Source organism: Lethenteron reissneri, chromosome 24 (genome assembly GCF_015708825.2).
Source record: "Lethenteron reissneri isolate LAM-NWPU_2019-01 chromosome 24, ASM1570882v1, whole genome shotgun sequence".
Taxonomy (NCBI): Eukaryota; Metazoa; Chordata; class Hyperoartia; order Petromyzontiformes; family Petromyzontidae; genus Lethenteron; species Lethenteron reissneri.
In genome coordinates, this window is record NC_083802.1 from 11,015,546 (window position 1) to 11,027,566 (window position 12,021).

General features: G+C 42.4%; 1 protein-coding gene across 1 annotated transcript in view; it reads left to right on the top strand.

Moving 5' to 3' along the window:
* LOC133346344 (coiled-coil domain-containing protein 33-like) overlaps positions 1–12,021 on the top strand; it is a 97,183-nt gene that overhangs the window by 45,131 nt on the left and 40,031 nt on the right. The window contains 6 exon segments of the mRNA XM_061557840.1: positions 1,785–1,894; positions 2,991–3,092; positions 5,701–5,792; positions 7,024–7,138; positions 11,056–11,185; positions 11,603–11,736. Of these exon segments, the coding sequence (XP_061413824.1) occupies positions 1,785–1,894; positions 2,991–3,092; positions 5,701–5,792; positions 7,024–7,138; positions 11,056–11,185; positions 11,603–11,736 (683 nt within the window).

Consider the following 12,021-nt stretch of genomic DNA (forward strand, 5'->3'; position numbering starts at 1 on the left):
GCGGGTGTCCCCTGGAAATTGTCTGCAGCCATTGAATTGGATTAGCGAAACTGAAATGCCGGCTTGAATCAAGCATTTTCCCCCCAAAGCTGATTGTTTTTTTTGCCCTAAAGCGGAACATTATTTATTTACGTATTACCTTCTGCACCTCTAAATTGCTGCCATTACCTTCGTTCTGAGGGGAAAAAAAATCTCACTTAAACCAAATCCCCGATTCTCAACTACCATGGTATATTCTAGCGTTCCAATCCTCAGCGAAGTATCTGCAAGAGTCACCCATACTTAATCGAGCAGTTGACACGCCATTGTCCACTCAACCCAATTTAACCCGGCTTCTATACTGGCCTTTCGGATTGAGATTGCCTCTCATCACGTGGTCAATGGTCATCTTTCCTGTGGCCACGGTTCACTTTCACACCTCATTTTGCTTCATCCCGACACTGCTTTTGACACCGGAGACACACAATAGCCTTCTTGATGCTCTTGAAGACTGTATTCTACAAATTACAGTCATGGATCCAACAGGTGATTGACAAAGGGACTGTAACTTACAAGTCAAAATTTTTTTTAACAAAATTAAAATATAGATGTGACATGTTTTTCAACACTTACACTGATGAAGGCGGAGGAGTATCTATTATTACGTGCCGTCGAGATCATTTATATTCACAGTGCGTGATAATAAAAATCTGACCTATTTCAATACACGAGGGGATACCCACACACTACGTATTAAACTGCATTCTATAAACGTTTGTATTGTAGTGGTATAAATCCATCGAGTAAACAAAAGAGTATTCATTTTATACACATTTCTTAGTATTGTCATAGTTTCTATTCGAGAGCACTAGTACAGGTGTTCGTGTATTGTGCAATGTTTGTTGTATATGATCTATACACAGGGAGACTCTGTCATTATGGGATGCCCTAAGAGAAAACAAGTGTTCTTATCACATTCATATGTTAGTATTTATAATAAGCCTGTTAGATGTCTTTTTTATACTAATATAATCTACAGTACCTTGTCAATCCACTGCTGGATGAAGTCTTCCATGTATGTATGTATGTTGCACTTCTTTTGCACCCTACTTAGCCAACCGTGCTAATCAGAGGCGTAGCGGTGGCGGGACAACAAACTACACACGAACATATTTTTTTTTGTTTAAAGCAAACGAGGTTTCCCTGAGAATGAGCATTGGGGAGGGTGCAGAACCGGCTAAGATGCCACGATTCACTGACGTGAGCCATGGCCCAGGAATTGAACTCAGGTTGTCAGGCTTGTAATCGTAATACACGTATTCCTGTGCCACCACTTCCCCAGTGTTCTTTTGTTGTCTTTTACACGTATTTGACACACCCATGTGGACAGATGTTTTGAATTATGTCCTCTATATGACCCTTTCATATCGATAAAACAAACACGACACAATAAGTGCGGTCGTATTGCCAAGCAGGGTCATCCATGTAAAAACATTTCCATTTATAGAGGTTTTATTGGGTTTGATCGCGTAAATATAACTTGTTGTTAACCTGCCACCACCTGACACGGCCAATTAGTAAGGTTTGTCACGTAAACACAAACGGGTCAATTCGTTACGAGCACAGCACACCGGTGTGTTGGGAGAGTGAACTCACGACAATTATAATTCGAGTACGACGTTTTGCCGGTAATTACAACCAGCATCATCAGGCGACAGCCTGATTTGTGGAGATATCCTCCTGTTTTGTTATTAAATGGTCGCGAAAGTCTACGTGTTAAACTGACATTTCCATTTCCTGCACAGTGGTGGTGGTGAACGTGGCAGATGAAAACACCAAGGAGCTTCTAGTCAGCTATAGGTTGCCCGTCTGGTATTTGCAACCGTTCCACCACTACCACCTGGAACTGGTCAAGGTATTTTGATCGTTTGTCCAACGCATGCAGCTGAAATTAAACATCTCGTTCGCTCAGTTGTTCTGGTGATTTTGTTTCTTCTATAACCGTCACCTTCTGCTCCCTAAAGTAAACTAGACAACTAGAAATGTATTTATTTTGACCAGGTAAGGCCCACTGAGCTATATAGTTATTTTTCAGCAGTGACCTGGCCACAATTTATAGCTTGACTAAGTGGCTTATGTGGAAATGTATAGCAGCCAAATACTCCAAACGCTTGTTTATAAATATGGAGGAAAAAACTGGAGGAGCCGCAGAAAAATCCACGTGACCACGGGGAGAAGGTGCAAACTCCAAATACACAGGTTTAAGGGCGGGAATCGAACCCACGACCTCCTGCATATCAGGCAAGGGAGTAAACATGTACGGCAGTAGAAAATAAGCATGTCTTGGTTTTCTAGCACTATCTATTTTGTCGTGCATTTACCAAAACAAATCATTGGTCTTGCCTTGAAATACCGTCAGCTACTTTGTAAATAAAGCAAAGCACACATGCGTGAATTCATAAACACAGCAATAATGCAGACCGGCTTTGTTTTGACTGAACACGTTGGTTTTCGTAGCCAATGTTACGATTTTTTATTCATTACGATTCACAAGCATAACGATCTGCCATAATACCCTCCAACTACCTGACGTAGCCAAACAAATCTAATTAAATGTACGCGTTTGCAAAGCAATTTAAGGTGGCTGTAGAATAATCTGCACTACAATGCAAAGTTTACGTTATACGTGCATAGACTTTAACATCTAAATTAATGACTTACACAACAGATGCGGTCTTTAAATTGCAAAACGGGAACCTTCTTGAAGAATGAATACTACTGCAATGAAATGGCAAAAGTTTACGTGAAGAAGTTATTTCAATAAACCTGCTCGGCACGTGCTTCTTTTGCTATACAATATGTTTAACGCACACGTGAATGCACAACAAACACAAAACAACAACAGACACACATGCAGTGGCATGCGTGAATGACGACACGTTTAGCGCTCGTATAAAAATGTGTTTTGATAATGAATGACCCCTTGCGAAAAACGTCCTGGGTGCCCTCAGCCTGACAAGCGGATCGCGGTTGGGATCCGGCTGTTTGCCAGCGTGGTGAGGAAGGGCAAGGCCATTCCCAGGCAGCACGGCTTCGCCTTCACCAGCTTGGAGGTCAGGCGCGGTTGCACAATCCTCAACCCCCGCGCCAAAATGTCTCTTCCCCCCCTCCTCCACCTGTTAGAATATTTTAGCAGGCGTAGTAGTAATGATACAAACAAATCGAAGACAAAGTGATTTCCTGCTCAAACGAGCATTGAGGCGGTGCTCATCCTCCGATCGCAGTCCTGAGCCAGTGGTGGGAATTCCACTATCATATGACAGGGGCGAGTATCTGCGTAGGACAACTAATGTTTACTTATCTAGAAAGTGATAGTCATTTTATTGACCCTGGACGGGTGATTGTGGCCGAGTTGACCCGCAACCAGGATTTGAACTTCGCAACTTCCTTGCTCTACTGCCAAGCACCAGGGTGAATTAAATAATAATAATAATGCAAAAACCCTAAAGTGCGTAGAGAAGCAGGGGCATATGGACGGTTGGAATTACACGAAGAGATTGAAAGATGACCACTTGGGTTAGAGGACATCTGCAGGTTAAAGACGTAATTCGTTAAGAAAAGTAAGTGGGCTTGGGCGGGATGCTTCGCTGGAAGGGGGGATGACGGCCGATGGTCAAGAATAAAGATGGAGTGGCAGCGAGGGAATAGAATGCATCCGAGAGGAATTCCATCAAGGAGATGGAGTGATGAATACGCTCTTGTGCAGGTGCTAGGTGGATTGCTGCATCGCAGGATTGCAAGATTTGGCAGAGGCTTTGTGAGATCTGGCTGATGATGATGATGATGAATAATAACAAGTGTCCACTACTTATCCATGAAAGCCTCGAATGCATCTGTAATTTCTCAGGATGTGTTATTCTTGGAATGTTTAGTCAATTCCTTACCGTGTGCAGTGATGTTCATATGATAATTATCTGGACCACTTGGATATTAAAAAAAACACCCACACATGTTAGCAACCTATTTGCTGTACTGCCGCCTACTGACCACCTCTTAGCCCTGCAGGTTGGTGTCTTATGACCATGATGATCTGTGCACAATCCACCAATCCCACATGAAACACAATTGTACTTTAGACATGAACTACCAACGCCTGGCTCGTTTTATTGTCATGTTTTATTTATTTTGTGTAAAGCTAAATTTGGGCTATTGGTTTTTATTTAGGCCATCCCTCGGTAGCATAGCAAAAAATGCAATTTTTTTTAATAAGCATCTAATTATTATTTAATTGGAGTAGGCAGACTGCCGAATGACGATAATGCCATGTGATGCCTTGGCTTAAATTGCACATGTAATGCAAAGAATGTTAGTAGGATAGACTGCTGTAACTAATGTATGTGACTGTAATTCCTTTCATTTTACATTTCATTTTTACCGCTGACTTGTGTTTGTGGACACTCGTCAGTATTGGTAAACATCAAGAAAGGAACTCAGTTGGTTGGGGTCATAGACATGCACAGGGAGATGGATTAGTGCACAGTGTGTATATATTCACATGGGTGGAGCACTGCTCTATTATCTCAGTGACCTGAGTTTGATGCCTGGCTACGGATAAACATCGCTTGTGAGCAATATCTGAACTGGTCCTGGGCACGCACCTCGCCAACTGGCACTGACCAGCATGGTGAAGTATGGTCAAACAACCCCCGTTACTCCATTGGAACCTCATTTGACAGAAGAAAAAATATGATAATTGTTTTTTTACCATTTTATCTGGCAACAAAACTGACACCTTTTTTTTACAAGGAGTCATGTTTGCATAGACCACAATACCTGCAGTCGTAATGCAAACAAAAAACACAACTCTGATAATGTATGCACGGTCCACACCCGAGACAGCTTTCCTTAGAGCCTAGTCTCACATGGTGTTGGACCAGATGACTGATATGGTGTGACGAGACCTTCATCCAGCAGTTGTTTAGCAAGGGGATATACATTGTTTATTATCATATATATAACTACTGACCAAAGGATAAACAATTATTTCAGCGCAAATACACCAATAACGGAACGTCCAGTGGTAGTTCTACAATTCTTATAATGCTTAATACATTCACAGTAATTGGTATTTATGCATTATATTTTGAGTTAACTATTGCATAAACTTTAAATAATACGTTTGCTCATTTATTTTCTATCGCTGTAACCTGAAAATGTCCAAGGCTCTACGTAATGATTCTGCCAAATTGAACAAATGTAAAGTCAACTTTGAAAAAGATGGGATTACATTATCCGATGTCAACCTCATCATCAGCAGCAGCCATTGTTTCTCCACTGCTGAATGAAGGCCTCCCCACACTGTTGTAATCCCTCAGTTTTGTGATGCCACAATCCATCTCATTTATACTAATGAACTGACCATATTGCTCAGTAATTAGAAATTTTAAATGTATAAAGCGTCTAAATGCAGGAGCGTATTAAGACAAGACAACACGTATATATACGCAGTACACAAAAATACAATAAAAAACGTTAGTTGGGCAGATTGAGCAGCTGTACATCACCACGCACAAGCTGTCTGAAGACGTCACAACTGCCGGTCAATTTACTATAATGTGTATAATTCCGCCCCCCCCCCCTCCCCCAAAAATGTATTTTTTTATGTATGGCAACTGCACATTGAGAGTGAGTAGCTGACACGGATGTTGTTTTGCATGGCAGGTGCTGCTACGGGCCGTAGAGAAGCCCCTGAAGGACCCGACAGGGCCCATCCTAGCCGCCGCTCGCATTGTGCCCGACTTCGTCAGCTACAGGTTTAAAACTAAAATAAATACGAGGTTTATGATTTAGTGAGAATGATTTATGTCCATTGCACAAATTGGGATTTTTAAAGGGTGGCAGCAGGATGATGCTTGTAGCATTCATGACGAAAGTAAGAGTTGGAGGTGCATCTTATAATCCGGTAGGTGTGTGGGTATGTTCAGATTTGCGTAACTTTAGTGATACGTGGCACAGTTTTGTGTGGGTCTTGCTTTTCAGTGTCCTTTATATTACATAAATATAGACGAAGGTTACTGTTAAATGTATAGTTTGACGCAACACTTGCATTATTGCAAACTACCTCATTTGTGTCTTCCATTTCTTTTTACTTTACTTGACGAGGAATAATCGTTATATTTAATAGTGCTAATCTGCGGGATATTGACGCACTGATGACCACAGCAAAGTAGCATGTCCAATTCCCATTTTCACAACGGCACGTGCAGGCACGCTTGCGTGTGCACACTTGACTTTTTCACTTCTTCATAGCGTGACTGTCGTTTTATTGGATATGCCTCCCTGGAGCAGGTTATGGGATTTAGAGGTAATAATAAAAAAAGCCTTGCTCAGCTGTTTCTATTTTACACACAACATCATAAGACATGGTGGTGGAGCAGTGGCATAGTGCCCAGAACACTGCGCTCTGAATCCAGTTACCTGAGTTCCATTCCCGGTCACGGCTAACAGAAGTAGTGAGTGATCTCTCCTGGGTACCCATCCATTCAATCCACACTGTCCTGCATGGTAAAAGTATGTGCAAACATGCCCCACCACTGATACGGTATGGGGAGACCTTGTTCCAGCAGTAGATTATACAAATTTGCTGTAAAAAGATAAGACACATTATAGCACATACTGCATTTTCTACATATTATAAGGCACACTTCTTTCCCCTGTATTTTAGAGCAAAAGCTGGGGGGTGCATCTTATAATCCAGTAAGTGTCTGTCTGTGTGTGTGCGTGACCATATTTTTATAACTTTACTCACATCGGGTTTACGTTTGGGTTGCGGCTTACTTACTGAGTCGTATGATAATTCGGAGAATATCACATCACAATCCTTATATCACATCACAATTCTTTCAAATGGTGCCAATAATTTGTTTGCTTTGCTTTTGTTGTTTACCTTTAGATCTCATTCCTACCCCACAACTTATTTTCTTATAGGAGATGTGTGGAAAAACTAAAGTGGTTTTTTTTGTGACACGTATTTTTATGCCAAAGGAACTCCCTGCTTCAAAGGACTCCGAGGGCCTTCGGGATCAACATAACAACAATCAATTTCCCCATGCAGCATTTGGCAGCATTCCACACGGTGACCAGCCAGGGCCACCCGCAGGTACCGATATAATGCGAGTGAGCGAGAAAACCACAGCCAGCGATGAATGTGCCTCCCACGCTCCGCCGGCTAATTGCGCATTAGGCACGTAATCATTCCCCTCCGCCAAGAGAATCGATGGAGCATCGTGAATCGGGGTGTTGTGCGATTTGGTTCATGATTCTACTATTTATTTTCGTCCCATGTTTTACCATCTCGTTGGTGTTGACTTCCTGCCTCTGCACATGTTCAGGCTAATCTTCTCTGCCTTTGACCGACTGCCTTTAGTCTTGAAAGAGATATACAGTATAAGTCCCCTGTAATAGAAGTCCCAACTGTTTTGCGCAGTGTCTTGAGAAACATTTGCAGTTATAGTGCGTTCTTTTGTTTATAATTGGTTCTGAAATGTGTACATTTTTGGTCAAGCCTGAATATTAATAATGGATTCAAAGACAAAGATTCCCCTGTATGGCCTTAACAGACTGTTGGGGCAAGTGCTGTTAGCGAGCACCTATAAAGGCCGGCACGGCACACGAGGGGGTGGGTGGCCAGCACCACGCCTGACCGCCTTTGTCTCCCCAGTGGTGATGTTTTACACATCGCACCAGGTACTCATTTGAGGCTGAGTCGACTTAGGGGAGGCCCACAATCGTTTCAGATAACCGTCAGTGGTGTTGGCCGTGAGCGGGAATCAAACTCGGGTCGCCGGGTTTGTAGCGCAGCGCACTAACTACTACACGACTGCTCTACACACACAATTCGATACTTGCATCATGAATATAAAAATGAATTTACTCGATAAATAGATGCATTGTCACATGCCTAGTCCTTATGATTTGGGACACTTGTGCACACACACACAAAATCTATGCAGATTAGCATAGTCCTATTCAAATTCATATCATGTCTGACTGATTCCTTAGTAAATAAAATATTACAAAATGCTCTGCTTAGAGGGCTAATACATTCTAGAATATTAATACGGTGGATACTACATCTGCCCACATATCAGTTGATTTTGGACACTGCGATAGTGTGAATTTGTCATGTTTTTTTACATTCCTACCAATGACTGTTACTGTTAGCACAATAAATCATTATACTGCATCTTAAGTGACGTAAAAGGACTTGAGGAAAAACATGCATTGTAAGTTTTGGGTAATCTACTTCATTTAATATGACAAAAAATGCTTTGAGCTTCAGAATACTGATGCAATCCCTAAGAGAATCAGTTTGCCGGTAAACCCTTTTTTTGGCCTCATTATTTTGTTAGAATGTCCTCAGGTTTCCGCTATGGATCTTGCATTGGCGTACGCAGGGATTATGAAATGGGGGAGGCTGAGGGGTTGATGGTAATCAGAGGGTAAAGCCATGCGATTTATTTGCGTGGGAGGAAGAAACCTCATAGGCTTGTGTTCTGCCTGACCAAATGAAGAGGTCACCTGAGGTTGAAGGCCTGCAGTGTGGGTTCGCACGTGACTCTCTTGTTCAGTTGTAGCTAGGTAATGCCTTGGCAGCTTTGTCGCTCCACGATAATGGCATTCGATTATGCGGTCACTTTCTGGTTCTTTCGGTAAAGTCACGTAGAATGGAAATAATAAATAATAAAAATACAACAAAATAATTCTCACGACGTTTTGGCCACAACGCAAGCAGTCGTCATCAGGTGGAGAACAGGTCTGTCGAGAAGACAGAGTCTGAATGACACACCCCAGGCTTGGAGCGTCTATTTAAGCTGCAAGCCTGAGGTGTGTCATTTAGACTCTGTTTTCTCGACAGACCTGTTCTCCACCTGAGGACGGCTTCTTGCGTTGTGGCCGAAACGTCGTGAGAATTATTTTATTATGTTTTATTCTTATTATTTTATTATTTCCATTCTACGTGACTTTACCGAAAGAACCAAGAAGATGAATCCGTGCAGTCACGAAAGCTTTAAATCGAAATGTATGCAGTCACTATTCATACTCGTGAGAAATTATTGGATTCCGAGGAGAATGTCCTCTGTGGAGATGGAGCAATCAAATCAGCTCCTGTGCCTATGCTCGGTGGATATGTTGTATTGCAGTACCTTGTGATATGGCAACAGCTTGTGCAAGGCTTCATCCAGCAGCGGATTGGTCATGGCTGATGATGATGCCTTTGCTGATAGTAATTACAACAAATGAGCAATTTTTTCTTGCTGTGGTCGTTCCCACCTGATGAATGTTGCTTGTGTTGCAATCGAAACGTCGTGATTTATTTTATTTGATTTCTAACTACGTGACTTTACCGAAAGAACCAAAGAGTATATATGTTCACGTTTAGAATTGTGCTCACATGATAGGATGATAGTGTTTGTCCAGCTGAGAGACGACCCTCCGCCGTAGGCATGTGGAATTTTCACCAACGACTGAGGCCAACGAATAAGAGATTTAACTCCACCCAGTGCCATCGTTTAGTACGGACACTGTCATTCGCTTTGCTTTCACTGCAGTGATATCTACAATTCTAAAAATTTTTTTTATTGATGTTATGGTTGCTGAGCCCAGGCCCAAAGGCCCAAATGCCAAGTGGCCAGCAACAAACAGCGCTTATTGAAGTTACGATAGATAATAGTTCGCACTGTACGTTTCTTGAATTGAGCAAGGTTGTGGGAATTTGGGAATAGAGACGATAGGGGAGAATTCCAACGCCGAGCAGCGTCAGGGGAAAAAGCAGAAAAAGAAGTGTTTGAAACTTGCAGTATGGTGGTTGAACAGAGTATGGGTGAGATGAAACATTAATTCCAATACACCAAATCCTCAACATGGGTGGAGGAATTAAAAAGTGACGTTCACGGGACGATTACAGTAGCGATTACGGAGTGCTAAGGAGGTGACCGGCCACCTATGAGCAAGTGACCTGGAGTTAATCGGTGAGTGCTGGGTCGTCAATCGGCCCGTAGAATTCTATCAGGCACAGTGAAGGAGGAATAACACTGGTCAACAAAAAAAAAACATTTTTTTTATGGCCTGGAATTTTGCAGCTGTTTTAGACTAATTTCAAGGTGCTGATTCCAAATCTGATCTCAGATTTGCTCTATCACATCTCATTTTATGCTATCGGCATACCCCATTTTCATTGATTTTACCCGAAATTAACGCTGTCACTTATGATTGCAAGTTGTTGCGAGTCAGTGACTGCTTTAGTGTTAAAATATCATTTTATGTAGATATCCACATTTATTTAATATTTTTCTTCTGCAATATTTGATATCTCAAAAACCTGATGTGATAGACAAAAACTGATGCCAGATTTGGAATCAGCACTCCAAAGTTACCTTAAAACCGTTGGAATACCTTATGCCAGCAAAAGTGTGTTGACCTGTGTAATAGTATTTCAACTACGGGCCAAATGTGTGCTCTGTGTAGTTGTAATGATTATTCAGAGTTCTGAAATGTGTAGAGCAAAGTCAACGTGCGGTCATGTCACTTACAATTACTTTCATCGGTTAATAAGTTATGTTTTTTTTATGCCGAAAGTAGGGAGTGCAAAATACAATTTAAAAAAAATATTGCATGTGAACATTACACACGTGTGTTTTCTCCGGGTGCTCCGTTTTCCTCCCACTTGTATGCACGCTCATCATTTATTTGCTGAAAAATCTTAAAATGAAACAAACAGCCTCAACGCAAAACCCTCCAGAGAAAGAGTCCAACGACTCAGTGTGGCTGTCCCGGATAAATAAGTACATTTCCAATTAAATTACACTCCGTTCCCCACGCGCAGATTTGTTTACCCTCTCTCGCGTTTGTGTTGCGGGTTCAATTAAACACGTAATAAAAACAAAAGACTCTCCTAAGATGTCCATCCCATAGGGTGTGTGCTACCAAAAAGCTAAGATGTAACGTTAATGCCACCAGCATGTGAACATTCGTCATAGTATCTGATGCCAGCGTGTGATATGTGCTCCCATGTAGGTCTCAGCTGGAGGATTTCCTAAGGAGCAGCCCCAATGGGACCATACCTTCTTGTTCCACAGCAGAGATTGCGCCACCGCTTTTACAGCTGATGCCGCGCTCATCTTAGAGTTTTACCAGCTTAGCACAGGTGCAATTCATTGCAACACATTTCATTGCCTCCTCACAGCAAACGCAATCACTCGCAGCGATAACGACATCCACCGCCAAATGCTTTTCGGCGGCGATTGCTCCAATCACATTTATAAACTTATTTAACAAACCCAGCTTGATTGAACTAAGCCTCTCCGTGTGCTGCCAAAACGTGTCAATGCCATTGATTTGATAGAGGAGAAAAAAAGCTTTTTCCATTCAACGTGTGAAACTTGGCACACTATAGCAGAAAAAGAAGTGTGGAACAACAGCCGGCACACACGACTGTGGTACAAAGAAACGACGGGATAACACAAATGAAGACGAATGCCGGAGCGCGGCATAATTGGGCTCTCGATGGCCAGCTATTTTTAATCATCGGTGGCTCTCTCTCTCTCTCTCTTTTTCGTGGCAGTGATGAACGCCGCAAGCTGGCACTCCGGCAGCCCCGTTGGCATCTCGGTGGTGCCGCTAGGAGATGACATGTACCACCGGCTCATGGAGGAGGGCTGCAAGCGGGGCATCCGCCTCGACCACGTGCCCGTTCACGTACGCTCGAGCGTGGATCACATGGCAAACGTGTTGGGTCTTTTTTTAACACAAAAAACTGAAAATGCCAAATGATAGGAGGAGGAAGAGGGGGTAAGGAAGAAAAGGAAATAAACATAGCACCTTGATTAACAATATCTAACAGCAGGGGCCACATTACATTTGATGGGGGCTAGGGGCAGTTATTATTTTCATTGCCCGTCTGGATATTAAATTCCTGGCGTGTCATGTTTGACCACTGTCATTCACAGTCAGAAGCCAGTCACTTCATTGTTGTTTACCCTG